The sequence below is a fragment of the Eriocheir sinensis genome, chromosome 17 (genome assembly GCF_024679095.1).
Source record: "Eriocheir sinensis breed Jianghai 21 chromosome 17, ASM2467909v1, whole genome shotgun sequence".
Lineage (NCBI taxonomy): Eukaryota > Metazoa > Arthropoda > Malacostraca > Decapoda > Varunidae > Eriocheir > Eriocheir sinensis.
This window is the reverse complement of record NC_066525.1, coordinates 1881567-1904149: the sequence shown is the minus strand read 5'-3', so window position 1 is coordinate 1904149 and position 22583 is coordinate 1881567. Positions and strand designations below refer to the sequence as shown.

Genomic DNA, 22583 nt, shown 5'->3' with positions numbered 1-22583 from the left:
ACGAGTAATTTACATAGATATTCAGTTCACACAGAAAAACGTCAGTGAAATCCTATTTGAATTCAATGTTTAATGGCTCCAGGACTTTGCATTTCGACTGTAGTGAATATTAAGTTGAAGGAAGTGGCGGTCGAGCTTGTTTTGTTAGGGAGAAAACCCGAGTCACCTGAGGGCTGTGTTATCAAGATCAAGTTCAAGCTCGATCAGCTGGCGGCGGGGTAGCAGGCTTCAGGACAGCCGGATAGACTTTAAAATCAATGGCCATGGAATTAATTGTGTGGGACGGCGAGGCGAAGTTCGGCCTGCCCTCCATGGACCTCAGAAGCCTGCAGATGATGGTGAGAGGGACGTGGAGGAGAGAAATTAGGCTTGTCCTCATAATATAGATTCTTATCACTCTACATTTTTATCTTTCTTATGATATTCCACAACACTTATCTCTCTGAAACTCCCAGATATTATGAGGCAGAGAAGCAGCAACTATATTAATAATGGGGATAGTTATGTAGAGTTTCTAGTTACCACGTTTTCTTATTATCCTTTCCAGCTTAGAAATATGTTAGATAAGCATTTTGAGGGAGAGAAACACTGAAAAGATAAATCATTTTACCTTATGGGGAATTATGAAGACCTTCTAAATGTATCCTTAAGTTAAACCACATTTTTGGCCTTTACAACTTCGAAAATAATAAAAAAGGATAATTATTTTGAGGGAGAGTTTCTAAAAAGATGAATAATTTTGTGTAATGGAGAAATTATATTAAATCCCCTATTACTTCATGAACATTAACCATATTTTTACCCTCTAGAACTTAAAAAAAATTTCGTACTTTACTCATCCTCATCTTATTTTTTTTTTGGTGTGAATATTATGCCTCAAAAGTGTAGCTACATTTGATTACTTTCCCTGCCAGGCCTACGTCAAATTCTCCGGAGCACCTGTCACCATCGTCAAGTCAAGCAACCCATTCAGATCCCCCACGGGCCGCCTGCCAGTGTTTAAGTGTTCCGACGGAACCCTTTCGGACTTCCACCAAGTTGCAACATTCCTCCGCAAACAGGTGTATATGTGAACCAGGTTTACCGTTTACTGTTGATGAGGTTTCAGGCCCTGCTGCATTTTTGGTATGAGACAGAACTAACAGATACAATAGTTTAGTTCAGTTCTGCTTTTATTTTAGTAGTTTGCAGCAGAGTTAATCATTCATGTAATAGTGCACTGGTATATACAAATGGACCAGCTGGAAGTGTCTTTAAAAGCTTGACAAATTGGGCTTCTTTTACGAGGTAGAACCGAGATATAATATTTTCAGTTCTTTTTACTTTAGTAGCTTCCAGTAATAGTATGAGGTTACTTATGATTTGTTTTATGACTTTCTTCATTCTTATGTATATCTTGTGGTCCTCTAAGAAACCCTAATGTTTGGCTAATGTTTGTTTCAGTTCCCAAGCAAGATAAACAGCTCTTCAACCAACACTGATTATTTTGCTCCCATATGCTATTAGTAATCTAAGACTTATATGTAATTCCTTTTTGTTTCAGAATTTCAGCTGTGATTATGAACTCTCGCCCAAGCAGTGTTCAGAGGTGGTAGCCTACGAACAACTGCTTTTGGAGAAGTTGTATCCAGCATTAGTATATCTCTGGTGAGTGTACAGAACCATACAACATCCACCAAACATTTCCATTACAAGGCATAACCAAATCAAGATATAATTACTGTTGCTTGTCTCTTCCATTTACATCTTGAGTAAGTACTTCATTAGAAATTATCTTCATTGTTTCTAAGATCTGTTTCCAGCTCACTCTTAAAGCTTAGGTATTTGACAAGGTTAACAATCTCTTCTTAATTGACAAAGCTGACACTCTTCTTATATAACAAAGCTGACACACTTATTATTTAACAAAAGTGACAATCTCTTCTTATTCGACAAAGCCGACAATCTCTTCTATCTCTCTTGTGTCTTTCCAGGTGGGTTGAACCAAAGAGTTACTACGACGTCATTCACAAATGGTACTTCAGCAGCATGCCATTCCCCCACAAGCTTTGGTACCCTCGGAAGTACCATCAAAGCTCCTGTGACCTCATCAGCAGCATGTTCGATGACCCGGATGACAATCAACTTATAGAAACTGAGGTGAAGAGCATGAACTTGTATTGGGACTTGTTGAACCTATGTAACCTCAATTATGATATGAAACATGTATATATATTTTCTTGAATTTATCTTCAATTTTTTGAAGTGCAGACATAATTATTATAACATTTACAGCAAAATTCTCATATATTTTCAGCTGCACAAACAAGCTCAGGAGTGTTTAACGATGTTGTCGAATCGTCTCGGCGACAGAGAATATTTCTTCGGCCGCTCACCCTCCACGCTTGATGCAGTTATATTTTCCTACCTAGCTTTGCTTTTGAAAGTAGGTGTATTCTTATCTTTTATGAAATTGCATCATATGTCAATTAATATTTTGTCTGGGATTTTCTCTCTAGGAACAGCTTCCCACCAACAGTTTTACTCTTCATATTCAAAACTCAAATTATGAATAAGGAAAATATTTAATATATATTCTAACTACTTTTAATTGCTAGGTGGACCTGAAAGTTCCAGTTTTACAAAACCACATCAAAGCTTGTCCCAACCTATCACGTTACGTCTCCAAGACCATCCAACGTTTCTTCCCATCAGGTAAAGTTTGAAGAATTTAAAACATTTCCCTTCTGTAATAAAATGAACAGCAAACACCTTCTCCCCTCTTTGTCATCGTAAGGGTCTGTGGAATGGGTGATGTGAATGAGATTAATTGTCTTGGTTTGATCCTTAGGAATCAATGAGTGAGGGAAGGTGTGAGAGAGCCATGCATGGAAGGGATGTGGCCAGCCTTAGCCACCAGACTAACATCTTACAGCAATATACAGACTGTTGTTGATACTCAAGAATAAACCCTTTGATGAATTTGAATATTTGCCGGTATTAACTCTTAATGATTCCCTTTTTGTTTAGACTTACGTGCTGAGGAACAAGCAAAAAGAAGTAAGTAACAGTGCAATGACTTTATTACCTTTTTAGTATTCAAATCCCATCTAACAGCAGAACTGTTACCATACTACTGTCTTCCATCATGCATATTTAGTGGCCATGTTGTGGCCAAACTTTGTCAGGGTCTGAGGCAGCAATGTCGGTATGTACCAAGGTACAGGATAATCAAGATCAGGACATGTTTCACGGGCTGATGGTTCTTCCTCAATTTGTTTTTCAAAATTTTCCTCAAGCCACTGTAAGGGTGGTGGAATTCTGTGATGATGGTGGTATTAACATCATTCAGTGAAGGACACTACCATTTTTTTGTTCATATTTTGTGATCAAGGGATACATGGGAAACCTGAAACTGTGACCAACTACTGTTGCACTTGCTTTAGTCTGATTTTAGAAGTTGTTTTTGCTTTTGTTTCCTTAGTCTCCTACTACATCAGAATTTCAAACATCTACTAGTTACTGGATTTCTGCATTATTTAGAAAATCCACACAGTAATGAGTAGTAATTCAACAAAAAATGTTTTATTTCTTCCATGCTCCTCTGACGGAACGAAACCATCATTCAGAGGCCCAAAGGAGCACTGACAGCAGAGACTCTCCACCCAAGGATGATGTCCCAAACAAGGGGAGAAATTTGCTCTTGTCGGGCCTTGTAGCATTCTCAGCAATGTTTGGATATGCTATAGCAGCAGGCTTAGTGCAGGTATTGGCCATTCCTTACGTCATTAATATACAAAGTCCATACGTAAAGCACTAACTGTATTGCATGAATAGACCATTGCCATGGCATCAGAATAAAAAGTCTGTGAGAGAAGCAGAAAAAATCAATAGCTTAAAGGGTCAGGCTACATGCACTAGTGAAGAAATTGAAGGCAAATCAGTAGCCTGGCTCTTAATAGCTTTAATACTGCAGTTTAGTCATGAGATAAGTGACTGGTAATGTAGGAGTGTCGGGAGAACTTACTTAATATCATTGACTTTGCTACCTCATCGTTCTAATGCAGAAATCAGCTAGTAGTAGGATTTAACCCTGGCTAGTTGGCAGCTTCATCTTGCAAAAAAATAAAGACTGAATATTGCTTTGCAGGTTGACATGGGTGAGCCCCCCACCGAAGATGACTATGATTATGAGTATGATGACTACAATGAAGATGGAGGTGGTGGGGATTAGGGCTAATGTGAAAATACAAATTGCCAAAATATGATATTTTATGATGTCCCAGCACACTCAGAATGAACACAAGATCACAGTGGTTAAAAATGATGGGTTTTTTCTCAACACTGATTCATGTTTTTAATTATTTTCAATTTTAAGATGTATTTTTATTATTATTATTATTGTTATTATTTTTTTTTTTCTTTTTCTAATTAGGGACTGGATGTAGTTTGTTATTCCTACATTTGTCGTTTTGCGATGTTAGAAAAGCATTTGACGTGGCGCTTGGCATGCCACTGTGATAGTGACACCATGTTTGACACATTATTTTTGTAAGGTGAATGTTGTTTGCTCAATGTGTGAAGGATATTATGTTAAAGTATTTGTTTTATCATAATTATTGGCTAAGTTCTAGATTACTCATGAGTTTGTAATAGTAACCCGTACATACAAAGGTTCAGCTTGGATCATACTTTATCTTTAAGGGAATACATCCTTGCTCCTGTTTGTGTTTCTTTATTACAAATGCCATACAGCACAACTACTACAGTACTAGGAGTGGCAAGTAACATTGTTTTCATTAGTTAAAATGAAAGCAGAAAGATTCAAATTCCATTGCTCGTTATGTTTCCCCCTCAAAGTTTCTCAGTGTATGGAATCACCTGAATGAAGGCAATGTGGAATGCTGTGGTATTACTCATCTAGTATTGGAAATCCAAGATGGCCAGTAATGTGCATAACATTACTGTGTAGTGTTGATTTGAACAACTGTGACTGACAACCATGGTGTAGGCTACTTATAGGAACAAGTAACTAAAATGTCCTTCTTCATTAAGAAAGCGGTGTCACAAGCCTCTAGATATACAGTGTAAATACATGTCTTTATCTGAATCATTCCAGTTTACAAAGAGCAGTACTCTGTTCAAATAGTCCCTGTAGAGCCCAGGGGTTCTATAAGCAAGCTTTTGGTAGGATGTTGCAATCTGCTATCATGAAGTGGTAAACCAATGAATTCCTGCTTCTGACAGCCTCATTCTTGAGTACTGAGCCAGACTTTAGGGCTTATGTTGCCAATCCTGAAGACCTTTCCTACTGGAATGTTTAATATTCACAATCAGAGCTCCTTCAGGCCATTAGTGGAGGGATCACACACAGCTAACAGTATTTTTTTGTGCTCCATTGGTGAATTTTGAAGTGTGACCTCATTAGCAGCTTGGGGCACAAATGTTGATGATGAAGCAGTGCCATTCATGAACCCTCTGTTATAACTTCCAAACGTGAGGCGTTCAATGGGCAGGAGTCCAGGCAGCTACTTCAATAGAACGGAGCGTGTTTGAATGTCGCTAAACTCTTTCCAACATGCCCCTCAATCTTTTGTTGTTATGCCAAATATGTACATAGAAAGGAATAAACAAAAAAGCTGAGCCAAGAATTTACCTCAACCCTTACTGGAAAAACATTTATAATCTATAGTGTGTGTGTGTGTGTGTTCATGTACGACTGATGGAAATGGCTGGAATTATTTATAGAGAAAAATAGACATAAATATGCTTACGAATAAAAGGTTTGATGACTTTATTTGATTATTGTGAAAAGAGAATATAATCAACTGACAATTTCCCCAGTTTGGAATATACGAGGGAATAGTTTCCTGGGCCAAATCATGAACATTCAAACAAAAACTAAATCACAGATTGTTCAGTTCGTTACTGAAATGGTTAATTTTCTCACTATGAAGCATAAAATTATGATGTACTCCACCTCTCACTCACACACACACACACACACACACACACACATGCTTGCTGAGTGACACGACAGATCTTTATCTTTGGTGAGTATGTACAGAAATCCTCCACGTTCAGCACCAGCACTGAGAAGCTGTGTTTTGATGGCTAACAAACTTTACCTTGAAAAGAATACAAGAACTAAACTGCAGTGCTTCAATGGGCATGTATCTGTACACCTTATAACAACACTTAATCATGAAAGCACTGCCATGTACAAGTTGATACAAAGAAAGCAATAAGCTGTTTAATTGCTCAGCATCTTTATGACCTCTATTTTCAAGAACACTGTCTATAAATAATTCATCTCTTTACGTCCAGGCTTGTGGCACTATTACGCCTTCCTGAAGGTTCCTGACTGTCCGCCACAGCCTGTGATGGCCTGGGAGGTCTCAGTGTTGCCTCTTAAGGCTCATAGTTGCCCCACGCTGGCAATTAAAGTTAATCTTGTTCGAGTTGCATGTTTAATATCTTCATCCACCCTGTGCCAGCATTAACACACTCAGCCACTGGCAAGACATGATGCAGGATCCTGCAGTCATCACACAGGCACAGTAATCCCTCAGTCACCTCCTCATAAAGCATAAAAATCTCTCTCAACACATTTTAGTGTTCTGCTGGAACAGTCACTTAAAGCTAAAGATCTTTTCCTAAAGATCAAATAATATGGACCACATACAAAAAAACTTTGAAAATATTCTTAAATTATGCATTCCAGTCTTATTGACATCGCCGACAGCTGGCACAGATATGAATTCACATTATCATTTATTGTCAATTAAGTTTCAAACCTACAAAAGTGCGCTTGGCACAAGTACAGCAATACAAGGCACTTCCTCCGTTTATGTACAGTTGTGGATGAGCACAGATACACCTTAGTCTAAATTCATGGTTCAGTAGCCCCTACCAAGTGGCAAGTCCCATGGGGTAGGAGTGGTTCACCCCCACACCCATCTCTCCTTCCACCACTCTACAGTCTCCTCCTATTGCATGTGACTCACCATGCAGCAAGGGGCTTATGAGTTATGAGTTCAGAATATGGTGGATTAATATTCTTGTCCACAGCCACACACAACAACAACCTGGAGCACAAAGCATATGATACAGAACCCACGCAGCCAAAAACCAGTCACTAGGAGAGCTACAGAACAGCAACATGAGAGTACGCCCAGCAAACCCAACAGACATGAAGGTTTGCCTCGGCTCGGGACACCATTCACCCGACACTTCCATACCAAAACAACCGAGTCTCATACAAAGATGGACTTTAACTACAGCATTATTTCAGACGGTATGCTCACCACCTGCACCATTTCAGTCAGTACTCATATTAGGGGAGGGAATAAATATACTGGGAGATTCAGAAGTACCCACCCAATAAATTCAAACCTGCAGAAATCCAAGCTTGAAAGGACTGCAATTATATGATGCTTCAATTCCATACATCAGCTAAATATCATGAGGTAGTTATTATTGACCGGATATATAAGTACTATAGACCAGCTCCACAGTCCATTACGGCAAATCGGTAACCTTCCAAACCACATACGAAAGAAAACGGAGTGTTAGGTGTTAATGCAGATGCTAAGAAATTTAAAGGTAATGTTCAGGCCATTGAGTTAGTATGAGTGCATAGTAGATGACTGGACAAACATGGATAGTATGGTTTGGTTTGTGTGGTCACGATGACACTGCTTGAAGATTGTGGAACAGGTCGTTATAAGAGAAATGGTGCTTATGAGTTAGTTAGCATACCCTACTACATCAGAGCCATAGAATAGAGAGCTTGGCCAGCCTCATCAAAGGTGCCGTGTTACCGAAAGAGCCGCATGAAATTTAAACTTATCCCGATAGTTTTTTTTCTTTGCTGTAAGTATATTTAGAACCTTGAAAGGAGTACCTGGAGAACAAAAAATCTATTATATCAGCCTGTTTGAATATTGTATGGCTTCTTTGGTAACAACATAATGCCTTTTTATTTTATTTATTCATTTTTTTCCAGTAAAGGACGAAGCTCAAAGGGAAAAGAAAAGTGAGGAGGAAAAAGCCTGCTGATTTTTCTTTGCTCTAAGTATACTGAGGGTCTCAAAGAAGTACCAAGGGCACAAAAAGAACACTATCAGCATCAGTTTAAACATCGCACGGCTTTTTGGGTAACAACACGGTGCCTTTTTTTTACAGTAACGTCTAAAAAAATAAAAATAAAATAAAGGGTGCGGAAGAAAAAAGTCTGCTGGTCTCTGCAATGAAGATGGCCAGACTCTCCTCTTCCATGGCTCTTCCCAACACTACAGAACACTGACAGGCCTTCATACCTGGGACTAGCAACAGCCTAGCTCATGCCCTGTGCCAGCCACCTCTCCCTCGTGATAGCCTCTGCAGCCGCTGCCATGAAGATCACCAGACAGACACATAGACACATGCTGACTCTTCTCCGTGAGTTGGTTGCTCCATAAGTGGGTAGATAAAAATGTTGCTAAATCAATGCCTAAAAGTATCGCTAAATTTTTGTCCCTTTTTGTGAGCTATGTGAAAAGAAAATTGAGACAGCTAAGAAATCAACCCCCCTTCTCTCTCTCTCTCAATATTATATATATATAAATTGACCCTATATATAAATATGTTACAATAAGATCACATTCTAGTCCGACAGAGTGACTCAAAGTACAATATAAAGCTCTCTGCTTCTACACTCTGAATACTGCATTTTTGGTGCCAACTATTTAAGCTCAACCTCACACTTAGGCAAGAAGTTAGTCTTCTTCCTCAAGGATCTGAAAAGATAAACTGAAGTTACCCCAAAGATCCTTAAGACTTTTTTTTTTTGTGTCAGTAATTTGTGCCTGAAACTGAAGCAACAAATGTGAGCTTTGATGGGGACATAAATCATGAGCTGTTTCTGTAAACTTATGTATTTGCAAGAAAACTGAGTAACAAACATTCTTCCAATATTATTCCCCAAAAGCAACTTCTGCTTCATCACATGGCAGAAGTTAGTCTGTAATGTTAGGTAACATTACATGCTCAAAAAGGGACTGGCAGATATCACTAATTGCTGCCTTTTGAACTTAGCAAATAAGTAGGTTATAAAAAAGTTTGCTTACACTAAGTCAAAACTGATAAAGCCTTCTACCAAAGAAAATTATTAGAAAATACAATTCACATTTCAATGTAGAAAATAACAGCCCTCCACTTACTATGATATTTGATAGGATATTGGTCTGCATACTTATGGAAAACTGAGGGAGGGCTTATAGAATTCAAACCTATGGTGAAAGGCACCATGCACCTATTGGCTGATTACTAAATACATTTGTGTACCATCCTCAAAACTAATGGCTTGATTAAGAGTTGGATAATAGCTAATAAATCTCTAATTAAAAAAACTGTTTGCTGAAAATGCATCTCATTTGTGTCTATGATTTACCAGCAATTACTACTTGTCTACCTGAACATTCTGAGCATAGTGATTCACGGCCAACAAGACAGTGAGAAGTAACTGAAGTGTCTTGTCAAGCTTTTGATTAAATGCTGATGCCACTCTCTACTTTTATCTTTTTTAGAAACAGCAATTAGTGGGCTTTTTTGTCTATATATATTTTTTTTTTTTTTTGCCCTTGAGCTGCTTCCATTCCTTAAAAAAAGAATTAAAAAAAAACAAAACTCTAAGCACAGTGGCAGCTGAACAATGCTAATACCAGTCTGAAGGAATCTCTGAGTAATAGCAAGTTTAAATGTCATGAGCCTTCTCTGACTAACATCCAATAAGCCAAATAATAAAAAATATATCTAAAAAAATACTCTCCATGAACACTGCTCTTAAAATTATTGGATACACAAATGATTACACGGTTAATATACTAAACTTAACTTACTCCTAACTTAAATGTCCGAATATACCCTGACTCAGTGAATGAAGACTTATATTAGAATACTGCTTTAATATCAGGAGCAGAGCATAACAAAGAAAAAATGGACTCTGAACCGTTTGCATATCAGAATAATGCACTAATGGGCGCCAGCAAATAATGGACGTCCCTGACTCAGTACAAGAATAATGGGGTGTGTATTTGTGTGTGTGTGTGTGTGTGTGTGTTATGTGGCTAGCAGAGGTACAAAGGACTATTAATTCACGAACCATCAAAAAATGCTACACCCATCCTGTGAACCCATTTGAAACCTTCTGAGAAATACACTTAGAAGAAGACTGTCGTATCCTTAATGTGGAAACCGGATCATCAAAGGAAGCATGTTCGTATTAACTACAGTTCCTCTTGAGTGATACGGAAATAGAAAGATAGACAGATAGAGAAAATTAATGAATAGACAGAAACACTTAGAAGAGACTGTTGTACACTTCATACAGAAACCAGATCATCAAAGGAAGCATGTTCGTATCTAACTTTTGTTCCTCTTGAGTGATACAGAAATAGAAAGATAGACAGATAGAGAGAGAAAATTAATGAATAGACAGAAACACTTAGAAGACTGTTGTACACTTCATATAGAAACCAGATCATCAAATGAAGCATGTTCGTATCTAACTTTTGTTCCTCTTGAGTGATACGGAAATAGAAAGATAGACAGATAGAGAGAGAAAATTAATGAATAGACAGAAACACTTAGAAGAGACTGTTGTACACTTCATACAGAAACCAGATCATCAAAGGAAGCATGTTCGTATCTAACTTTTGTTCCTCTTGAGTGATACAGAAATAGAAAGATAGACAGATAGAGAGAAAACTAATGAATAGACAGGAACGTGAGATAGACAGATAGGTAGAGCAATGGATGGAGTCTAGTAACAACCCTAATACTACAGACTCACTAATTTGCCTCTTCTAGATTGCATTGATTTCTCCTCTTTCTTATTTTTATGTTCTTTTCAAGCTTCTACTGAAAAGACACATGGGATTTCAACATCTAGACATCTGAGATCATAACAATTTAACTGAGCCTGATCCAACTTAAAATTAATACCACAAACAACTACCCTTTCTAAACCCTTGAAAGCGTACCAAACCAACTCCATTTTTCTACGCCATAAGCTACATTTTTCCATTACTGTTCCTCTCCAAATACTAAAAAAATTCCTACTCCTTAATTGACCCTGTCATATGTCACAAACTACTGCCCTTTCTAAACCTTTGAAAGTGTACCCTGTCATGTATAATACGTACCAAACCAGCTCCATTTTTCTACTCGATAAGCTACTTTTTTCCATTACTGTTCCTCTCCAAATACTAAAATCTTTCCTACTCCTTAATGCTATGGTGAAGCTTAATTAACTTTACCCTGTCATGTATTAGTGCCAAACCAGCTCCACGGTTTTACTCTAAGCACCTGTTTATCTTTCCTGCTCCTTAATGCTGTGGTGGAGTCTTACTTAACTCTATCATGTATTAGTACCAAAAGAGCTCCACGTTTCTACTCCAAGCAACTGTTCTCCTTCCTCACTGTTTCTCTGCAAAGACTAAACCAGTGTTATCTTTCCTGCTCCTTAATGCTGTGGTGGAGTCTTACTTAACCCTATCATGTATTAGTACCAAAATGGCCCACATTTCTACTCCAAGCAACTGTTCTCCTTCCTCACTATTTCTCCGCAAAGACTAAACCAGTGATGTCTCCTGCTCCTTAATGCTGTGGTAGCCTTACTTAACCCTATCATGTATTAAATGCACCAAACCAGCTTCACTTTTCTAATCTATATTCTATGCAGCTTTTTTCCCATTCCTTACTGTTCCTCCACAAATACTTTAACAGTAATATCTCTCCTGCTTCTTAATCCTATGGTGGAGCTTTACTTAAAATATTTCTGACTTGCCACATTTGTGAATAAGAACAAGTGCTCTGATACTGTGACCAGACAATTTTTATCCAAAGCAAAATTCAGAAAGGTACACTGTGTTCAAAATCCCATGGCCAAAAAGCCCCACCCGCCTTCCTACTCAGAGCATGTCATTGGCCAGTTCACAAGCAAGCCACGCCTCCTCTCCGACTCAATCTGCATGTGATTGGTGGATGCTGGGGAAGGGTGGATCTGATTGGTGGTTCCTGGGCTGGTTTGGGACGAGGCTTGTTCGCCAAATTAGTGTGAACAGAGTATGACAAGAAAGGGACGGAGGAAATGGAAACAGGGAAGTACTTAGAACAGATGTGGTGTAGTTCTATCACAATGCTTATATGAACAGTGTGAAAAAAGTAGTAAAAAAGGGAGGGAATGTCAACAGGAAAGTACTTAGGACAGATGTGGTGTAGTTCTATCACAATGCGTATATGAAAGACAATACAAGCTTATCTAAATGGTTGCATATGACTATAAACTAATGGCAACACTGAGAGGAGTCACACTTTCTGGCTGCGTAGTGTGAAACCTCCAGCCCGGCGTTTCAAGTCTTACTAATATATCAGTATGGAGGGTAAATGATTAATACCTGAGGCTTACTTGACACAACCCTGACTCATGGCTCTGTAACACCTATAGTCTTTTCCGCCTAAGGTGAGAAAACGTCAGAAAAGTTGCTCCTTCCCAAGACAGAGGAAGGGTACAGCTGCTCTGGTGCTGATGACTGACTGACAGTTGATCTGATAAGGGTTGGGGTCAATATGGCTTTAGGTAGAGACTGGTAGGAGGGCAGCGGGCTTTTTCTCCGACGCTTTTTCACCTCAGCGGAATAGACTATCGTCCATATTTTTAAATGTCTCGGGATCCCACTACGCCTATTTCTCAAGGCCATAGAGAAGATTTACCTGGTTTACATGGGTAGTTTTCCAGTTCAAGGTGCAGAAGTCAGGTAAAACTATCACTGGCACCACAAAACAGCCCATGAAAACCCCGGCAACTTCCACGAGAGGCTTTTCAACTTCAAAAAGGCGAACCGAGGCGCCGAGATGTTTATAAATATGGACTTAAAGCTGATAACTTACACCCTAGCTTTCCATTGTTCCGTAGTCCCTTACCCGAGGCCGCTCCACCATGTGTGACCGCCGCCTCCACTTGGAATCGTCATCTGCGTCCCTGTCCTGCCCCGAGAGTGCCTGCCGTAAGGACTCCTTCAGCTGTTCAAACAAGGTCTTGTACTCAGTCTCCTCGCTTGCACCAAAGTCAAAGTCGGCTACTTCAACGGAATACCTGCAAGAGAAATTCCAACCCAAGATGAGTTTACGGAAATATGATTGTTAATTTCTTTTAAACAACTAACTAACTAATCTAACTAACCTGCAAGAGATAAGTTTACAGAAATATAATCCTCAATTCCTTTTAAACTAATCTAACTAACCTACAAGGGAAAATTCACACCAAGATAAGTTTACAGAAATATAATCCTCAATTTCTTTTAAACAACTAACTAACTAATGGGGAAATCAACCTCTCTTTTGGCCACTCTTCTAACTCTTTTTCATAGGGCAGTGTTTAGTGGGATTTTTTTCCTCATTATTATTTTTTTTTTTGTCTAGAACTGCATCCTTTACCTTTAATGGAGAGCATACACTTAGGGGCACATCACTTCACTCACTGCCCATAAACATCAACAACTATTCTTTTTTAAGTGTTCGTTACAGACTGATGAAAGGACATTTCTAAGAACGAGTGCAAGTGACACACCAACACACATTCCAGACCTACACTGAGCGCTCTCCCTTGTCGGCCGTACCTGTTTCTGCTCTGGATGAAGTACGAGATTCCAAACACAATGATGATGATGACCACTAGGCTGCAGGACACTGGGATGATGATGTACGACAGCTGGGGCTTACGATCCACTGCAACAGAGAAATCATCATTACCGCCACGATTATAGTTGGTACCAGAGTAGGGTTAGAGTACTGGCTAAGAGATGTGGTTTGAAAGAGATACAGGAGAGAGTGAGACAGAGAAGATTGCAATGGTTCGGACATGTGAGAAGAGAGAGAAGGCAGAGAGCTGAGGATGGTGGAGGAAATGGAGGCACTTGGAAGGAGATAACAGTCCAGTGAGGAAATGGCTATGAGATACAGGAGAGAGTGAAACAGAGAAGGCTGCAATGGTTCAGACATGTGAGAAGAGACAGAAGGCAGACTGCTGTGGATAGTGAAGGAAATGGAGACACTTGAAAGGAGATCAGACCAAGGAGAACAAGGAGAGGAAGTGTTGCTGTTTGTTCCCGAGTTTACCAGTGAAAGAGACGAAAGAATGAAGATGCTGGTTAACTCTTACATAAGGGATTTGGGCAGTATGGGGATGAGCTAGAATTGGTTCCCCTGGCAGATGCAACAATCATCCCTCAATACCTTCCTTTTTCTTTCCAATACTCGGGACTTCTAACCATTGTATTTTTGATGGTAAAAACAGAACAGCTCCCCCTTTGGTTCTGGCTGCCTCATATTCCCCTTACAGCTGCTAGAATCATCCCCAATACCTCCTTTTCTAACAATGATCACAATGGCTGGTATTACAAGGCACTTTCGCTTCTCACATCAGCAATTTCGAAAAGTCAAAGAGGGGATCAATCGGGTTCTAATGAGCGTTTTTTTTGGGTTCATGCTACAGAAGGGTCAAACTACCACCAGGGTCAGAACTACTCCTGGAAATGCCCACGACTCCTACAAAAGCCTTGTCAAATATGTGTTCTTGGGCGGTGAAATGTCTTATAATGCGACCCAATGACTCCTCACCATTGTATATGTTGATGGTGATGGGGTAGACAAATTTTGAGATGTCGTTAAACATGATGAGCACGATGGTGTGGGTTCCGTTTTCCTGGAAGTACGACACAAGGGAGATGTTGCAGGTGGTGGTCATGATGATCTCGTCCTCGCCACATTTCTCGTCCCCTGAGGAAGAACAGCAACATGGATCATCGTCATCACCGTTCATTCTCTTTTCTTTTATCGGAGCAGCACATAGCGGATTTTTTTTGTTTTTGTTTTTTACCCTCAAGAAAGAAAAATAAGACAGGTGGACACTGACACGGAATGACAGGTAGACACGATCCAGATAAAAAAAAAAATAAATAAATAAATAAAAAAAAGCTACCTCCCCTGCTGTAAAGAAGAAAACAAAGGAAAAAAAAGAAATTACACTCCGATTCCCCCTTGCCATCAACGCAAACATCACCATCATCATCAATTCCATAGAGAAGGAAATTTTAATGTTGATTACCAGTCTAGTGTGAGAGAAAATGAATAATACAGACCACCATTGTTGTGCTAGTCAGATTCTAATGTGTTTTTTAGGTTCAAGGTACAGAAGGGTCATTAAACTACTCACAGAAATGCCCATCACTCCTCCGAAAGCCAAATATAGGTGCTTAGCTGTGATGTTTATAAATATGACCCTGAGACACTTCTGAGACTCACCCGTAACGTTGTGCACCCCCCAGTAGTTCCTCTTGCAGTAGCCGATGGTGGGGGAGCCCGAGCACACCACCGTCAGCTCCACCAGCTCCCCGTGCTTCAGCCAAGTGTTGCCGGTCAAGTTGACGTGACCGATGGGTTCTGCAGGAGGAAGAAAATAAAGAAGTAAATAAATGTATAAGTAAAAAAATTAGCAAAATAAAAATGATTGCTGGAAATTAATAAAATGGCAGAAGTGTTCATCTCCCTTGCACCGTCCCTTAACCCCTCGACTGCGGATTTCCTACAAGAAGACATCAAGCTACAGGAATGGAACAGAGTGGTTGCTACAATTCAATGAAGAAAAATGTAAAGTCCTGCACCTTGGGAGAGGAAATCCAGCATACCAATATCACATGGGAAACACTCCACTATCCACCACAGGGGCAGAGAAAGACCTGGGAGTATATGTTACCAGGCCACCAGTGAAGGCGAAATCCGTGCCAATCGCAGCGGACGGGTTAAGCAAAAATTGAGATTCACTATACTGTTCAACCCATACAAGACCTACTACAGTCATCCCTCAAATAGTACGGTTTCCAATAGTTCGGTTTTGGTTTTATGTGGATTTTCTAAGAAGATTTTTAAGGATTTTTAAATATCCCATTGAGCAGGAAATATAAAAATCCTAAAAGATCTTCCATGACAATCTGTATAAAACCGAAACCGAACTATTGAAAACCGTACTATTTGAGGGATGACTGTTTACTACATTTCTCAGCTCCCTATCTCCCTTATGTATCTGGCCACCTTACACCGATATTTATTCCTACACAAGTCACTTTTGCTCTCCCTCCCACACTCATTCATTACAGTTTCAAAGTGCTGCTTCCATACCTCCCTAATCTCCTCATTAGTGCCTCTCAAAAGCATCCCAACACGACATTTATTCTTTTCCTTCCGTTTCCTTACCTACGGCCTTGATGGTGGTATAAAAATAGCCCAACTTGTGGTATCTTTTGACGCTGAAGTCACTGATGTATCCGAACTGAGGCCAATAGCCATCACACTGCCACTTCTTGGGCTTCGGTGTGGGCCTGACCGTGGTGCTGGTGGTGGTGGTGGGTGCCGGGGTGGTGGTGGTGGTGGTTGTGGTGGTGGAATTTGGCTTGGGTGTTGTGGTGGTGGTTGTGGTGGTAGTCGTGGTGGTGGTTGTGGTGGTCGTGGTGGTGATGATTTCATCCGAGAGGTCTAGAATGACGGTTGCCTGGATGTTGTAGTCGCCTGCCTCGGTGATGTTGATGATGAGAGACGGGGATGGGCATTGAATACGTTGCTGGAAAATGAAAAAAAAATCCCCTTATCACAATATCACAGAGGAGAGGAGCCAGTGGGAAGCAGTGGAGGTCCACCTTAGCTGTGTCCGTAGTTGACGAGATTCCACAAAGTAAGCAGGAGATCAGCTGGGTTCTAACGCGTGTTTTTTGTGGGTTCAAGGCACAGAAGAAGCGTCAGTTTACCAGTGTGAGGGATGAAAGAGTGAAGATGCTGGTTAACTCCTGTGTAAGGGATTTGGACAGTAAAGGGATGGGCTTGAGTAGAAAGTCGTGTGTGGCGAGGCCATGGGAGGGGGGGAGGTATGCAGTTAGCAAGTTCAGAAGAGCAGTCAGCGTGAAAATATCGATAGAAGATAGAAAGAGAGGCAACATGGCGGCGTGCGATGTTTTGAGTACGATAATATGGTAATGCTGATCAGACGACCACCAGGGTCATAAAACCACTCCTGGAAACAACCACAACTCCCATGAGAGCCAAATGTGTGCAGCTATATCCCATAACACACCACAATCATTAGCTTCACCCTTGGTCTATCATCTCGCTAAAATACTAAAAAATGTCAAAGAATTCATGGGGTTCCGCGAGGCCAATATTTGTTTCTTACCACATCGTTAATGACCCAGAAGAAGGAGACCGATTCCGTGTGCTGCTTCAGCCAGCCGTAGGGGTCTGTCAGCGCCACGGTCAGGTTGGTCTGGTTGGTGGTTGCGATCAGTCCAGGTTTGGGGATTGTAACGTTGATCTGCCTGTATGTCAACTCCCCGAAGAGGTATCCTGTCAATGAGTTAGCGAACACTCAGCAAATCTCATCTGTAAACAATTCCACTGAACTGCTATTTCCATTTATAAATAACAGTGCATCTTTCATGATTACATAGAAATGGCTAATATGTCCACACAGAGAACAGGTCTGGATATCCACATGATACTTCCGTTTATAAATATCAACACGTTTACAAAGATGATAAAGATGATGATGACTTCCCCACTTAGACTGTCAGGTCCGCATTCTTAAACGTATCAGGGTCCCATGACAACGAATTTCCAAGGCCACAGAGATGATTAACCAGGCTTTCATGGGTGATTTTCCTCTTCATGGCGCAGAAGTCGGGTAACACTATCACCAGCACCACCTGAATGCAGCTCATGAAAACCCTGGCAACTTCTACGAGAGGCTTTTTGTAGGCTGAAGAAAATACTGACAGGGTTTTCATGGGTAATTGATTTTCCTGTCCACAGCGCGGAAGTCGGGTAAGACTATCACCAGCTCCACCTAAATACAGCTCATGAAAACTCTGGCAACTTCTACGAGAGGCATTTTAATCAGGCGAAAGAGAAGATTGACAGGATTTTCATGGGTGATTTTCCTCTTCATGGCACAGAAGTTGGGTCAAACTATCACCAGCATCACCTAAATACAGCTCATGAAAACTCAGGCAACTTCTACGAGAGGCATTTTAATCAGGCGAAAGAGAAGACTGACTGGGTTTTCATGGGTGACTTTCCTGTCCATAGCGCAGAAGTTAGGTAAAACTATCACCAGCTCCACCTAAATACAGCTCATGAAAACTCAGGCAACTTCTACGAGACGCATTTTAATCAGGCAAAAGAGAATGTTGACTGGGTTTTCATGGGTAACTTTCCTGTTAACAGCGCAGAAGTCAGGTAAAACTATCACCAGCTCCACCTAAATACAGCTCATGAAAACTCAGGCAACTTCTACGAGACGCATTTTAATCAGGCAAAAGAGAATGTTGACTGGGTTTTCATGGGTGACTTTCCTATGTGTGAAGCTGTATCCCATAACACCACAATCATTAGCTTCACCCTTGGTCTATCATCTCGCTAAAAGACTAAAAATATCAAAGAATCACCTAAAAATGCCTCTACAACTCACCTGATAAGAGGAAGGAGGTCTCTGCGTAGGCCCTGTCCGTCCAAATAATCAAGTGCTTCTTCATGACCTCCAGCGTGACAGTGACGGTCTGGGTGGAGTACGAGTGTTCATAGGATCTATAACTCATCTCCCAGGAAGCTTTCGGTCCACCTCCATTATGCTGAAAGTTAAGAGAAAAAAAGGATTTAGATAATGCAGTAACAACATATCAACAGAGGTGTGGAGTCGGAGATATGTGTGATGTTGTGCGGGTGCGGGTGGCTGTGGCTGGGTGGTGAGTGGCGTAGTGTGGCTGGGTTTGACTTACCTTCTGTATTGTCTTGCAGAAGAGGGGAAGGGGAAGGGGGGTGGAATCAGAGTCAGAGTAACAACCTTAAAATTTTGTGGAGTCAACGTCGGAATTTTTTTATATCTCACTCCACACCAAGTCATAACACACACACACACACACACACATGTACGCGTTCAGGCCCTGTATGCTACAATCAGGTAAATACACATGAAAAATTTGGACAAGTATAGATTGGGAGACAGGACTATCCGAGCTTGAACTCAGGCCCTGTATACTACAAATAGGTAAATACACACACACACACACACACACACACACACACACACACACCAGCTGATACTCACGGTGTAATGATTCCCAAAACTGTCCGACCATCTCCACTCCAGTTCTTCTCCAGGCTCAAAGTCTTCAAGGTTGGCGAAGAAGAATATGGGAATGTCTAGCACCGCCGGGCCCGTGTTGTTCAGTGATAACACATCTGAGGCAAGCACGAGGAGAAAATCATTAGACAATATGGTATTCTTTATTTGTTTTCTTGGGATCAAATATCATATAGGGCGACACGTTTAATCTTTTAGCCCCGAAATTGACCTATCTTTCGGCCACTCCTTTTGACTCTTTTGTAGGAGCAGTAGTAACGGGCTTTTTTTTCTCATTATTGTTTCCTTTCATTTTTGCCCTTGAACTGTTTCCTCTACTGGAAAAAAAAAAAAAAAAAAAACTTATCATATTTGTGTTCTTAGTAAATTCATGTGCTTCCTATAAGATAAGACTTTCCATCTAATAATAAAAAAAATATCATATTTGTGTTCTTAGTAAATTCATATGTGCTTCCTATATGATAAGACTTTCCATCTAATGAAGCAAGCTCTTTCTCTGTTGATTTTTACAATAAGTTGCTTCCTGTCATGCAATTTAAGATACCCAACACCTACACTAAATATAATCCCAACAGTCATCAAATTCATTTTCTCAGTAAATTCATATATATGCTACCTATGTAATAAGACTTTCCATCTAACAATGCAAGCTCTTTCTCTGTTGATTTTTACTAAGTTGTTGCCTGTCATGTGTTTGAAGATGGCCATTAAATATAATCCTAACAGTCATTATATTTGTGTACTCAGTAAATTCATATATATGGTAACTATGTAATAAGACTTTCTATCTAATAAAACAAGCTCTTTCTCTTTTGATTTTTACAATACAAGTTGCTGCCTGCTATGTCTTTGAAGATCCCCACTAATATAATCCTAAAAGTAATTATACTTCTGAACTCGGTAAATTCATATATATGCTACCTAGCTATGTAATAAGACTTTCCATCTAACAAAGCAAACTTTTTCTCTGTTGATTTTTACTATAGAAGTTGTTGCCTGTCATGTGTTTGAAGATGCCCACTAATATAATCTTAAGTCATTATATTTCTGTACTCAGTAAATTAATATATATGCTACCTATGTAATAAGACTTTATATCTAACAAAACGAGCTCTTTCTCTGTTGATTTTTACCATATAAGTTGCTGCCTGCTATGTCTCTGAAGATGCCCACTAAATATAATCCTAACAGTGATTATATTTGTGTACTCAGTAAATTTATGTGCTCACTCCATGATGAGATTTATCAGATGGCAGCGGCTACATCCACGTGCTTTGCATTGTCCAAAACAGCAATAATACCTAAAATACCCTAAACTTGACTTCACTATGATGCACACAATTGGTATAAGGCAAAACAAATGTATGAGAGACTTTATACCATAGATAACTCATAGCTGTTGTGTGTGATACTGTATCTGTACCTTACCATGATAAGCTGAACCTCACCACACAAAAACAAACACTGACCCCTGATGATAGGTCCGCAATGGTATTTATGAGACGAGACAGCTGACTGTATGAGTCTTAAGAGTGTGTTTGTGTGTTTGTGGATGCCATTTCTATTCTAATTCCTGCTTTCCAGTCCCCCTTTCCTTACTTTCCTCCTTTTTTATTCCTTTTCTTCTTTTGATCTGTAACGCTTTGTATCGCTTCTTAGGTCCTCCTCCTCTCGGTCCTCTCTTATTCACACACTTTCCTTTTCAATAGTACTTTCTAACACTCAAACTAACCTGTTATGTTCTGTCTATGTTTGCCTGTGTTTGCCAACTGCCCGGGCTGGGATTCAAACCTAGGCCAGTGGTTTCAGAGTTACGCACGCTGACCTCTGCACCACAAAATGATAGCAAATGGACAACCAAAGTAATGGAGTGGCAATACAAAGTGATACAGGTCAAAAGAAGAAAAAGCAGAAGCATATTGTGTAAGTCAGGACAGAAAGAGGACCAAGTGGAGAGAAAGGTAATTGTGGAGATTGACTCAGCACCACCAAAATATGACATTAAGCCTCCATATTATAGTTAAGGGACGAAATACATGTCCCTCAACCATAATATGAAGGTGCAAGTACTGAAGAGTAAAGAAGAAAGCCTAATCCCCTTCCCCTAACGATCTTGAGGGACCCGTGGGAAATCAGGGTTTTTGAGTGGGGGAGCATATTTACTACTCCAGCCGAGCTTTACATAACCTAACCTTTAACGGGGAGGCTTCGCCCCCTGGACCCCCCTCCTAACCAGGGGGGCGCCCCCCCACATGTATGATGCGCCAGTAAAACTAGAAAAGTACAACAGTATGTGATACCTTGGAAAGGTTATTATTCTCGTGGGGGCAATATTGGAGGCGCGTGGTAAATCTCCATATTTACCGAGAGAATGAGAGCCTTTATCAGAGCAGGATGGAGTAAACTAACTTAGGGGTACAACCAGAGTAACAGAATGGCAATAAAAAGAGATACAGGTCAAAAGAAAAAGCATATTGTTGAAATTAGGGCAGAAAGAGGACCAAGTGGAGAGAATGAAAGCCTTTGCCAGAGCAGGATGGAGTAAACTAACACCAAGGAGGAGGACATTGGGAAAGGCCTTTTATGACATCACAAAACAGTCCATGGAAATCTTGGGCAGCTTCTACGAGGCTTTTGACCAGAAATGACCTTATATGAACTGACCAATAAAAATTCAAGGGTTAGAAGAAAGTCCCATTGTCATCGCAAAACGTAATTGAAGAAATGGAAAACGAAGAATATTGAAGACTAAACAAAGAAACAGGATAACCAGCAACCACCCGTCCCCCATAATGGCTGACCTGACCTGACCTGACCTGACCCACCACCACCCATACTTACTATCATCTCCATGGGCTGCCTCAACCAACACCACCACCACCACCAGCAACCACAACCATCCTCTTTCTGCCATCTTTCAGGGTCAGGCTTCTCCACACATCCTCTGCTGGACGTGGTCAGGTCAGTGGTCAGGTGGTTTGGGAAGTCCTTATGGGTCACACGTCTTTCCTCACTGACTGGACTGATGGACTGCCCTGATGGAGTTGCCAGGAGTCACCTAGTTCATGGTTGCCCACTTTGTCTCTCCTATTTTCCCTTTTTCCAGGTTATATATAATGCAAAACCCATCAGTAATTAAGGGTCTTGGTAGTAACTATAATTGGGTGTCGTTATGTGTGTGGGAGGGGTAATTTTTAGGGAGAAATTGGTAAATATGTTATGGTGAGTGTGTACGACAATTTTTCTAACGCACCTTCCTTGTTCCTTCCCCTATCTCTGTCTGTCTCGTATCTCTATTCTCTACCCTCCTTCCTCTTCTTCTCTCCTGTCTCTCTTCCCTGGTTTATCCTCTTCTCTTCTCTCCCTCTTCCCTCCT

General features: G+C 40.4%; 2 protein-coding genes across 5 annotated transcripts; one reads left to right on the top strand and one right to left on the bottom strand.

Annotated features, from left to right (window-relative positions):
• The first annotated feature begins 169 nt into the window (after positions 1–169).
• Positions 170–5622, top strand: LOC126999724 (metaxin-1-like). Of its 3 annotated transcripts, XM_050862553.1 has the most exons (9): positions 170–338; positions 915–1061; positions 1544–1647; positions 1974–2139; positions 2297–2425; positions 2598–2694; positions 3010–3039; positions 3609–3745; positions 4130–5622. In XM_050862553.1, exons 1-9 carry the CDS (start codon positions 258–260, stop codon positions 4211–4213), a joined length of 975 nt encoding a protein of 324 aa, XP_050718510.1. In that variant the 5' UTR covers positions 170–257; the 3' UTR covers positions 4214–5622. The 3 variants fall into 3 exon arrangements, with proteins under 3 accessions (XP_050718510.1, XP_050718511.1, XP_050718512.1); XM_050862554.1 differs by lacking the exon at positions 3010–3039; XM_050862555.1 differs by lacking the exons at positions 3010–3039; positions 3609–3745.
• A 136-nt stretch (positions 5623–5758) lies between these two features.
• Positions 5759–22257, bottom strand: LOC126999722 (location of vulva defective 1-like). Of its 2 annotated transcripts, XM_050862547.1 has the most exons (10): positions 22049–22257; positions 19172–19305; positions 18536–18695; positions 17243–17412; positions 16273–16636; positions 15325–15462; positions 14641–14799; positions 13641–13749; positions 12946–13117; positions 5759–8759 (listed from the first exon to the last, which is right to left on the bottom strand). In XM_050862547.1, exons 1-10 carry the CDS (start codon positions 22119–22121, stop codon positions 8739–8741), a joined length of 1500 nt encoding a protein of 499 aa, XP_050718504.1. In that variant the 5' UTR covers positions 22122–22257; the 3' UTR covers positions 5759–8738. The 2 variants fall into 2 exon arrangements, with proteins under 2 accessions (XP_050718504.1, XP_050718503.1); XM_050862546.1 differs by lacking the exon at positions 5759–8759 and having other exon boundaries at positions 8882–13117.
• Between the last annotated feature and the right edge of the window lie 326 nt (positions 22258–22583).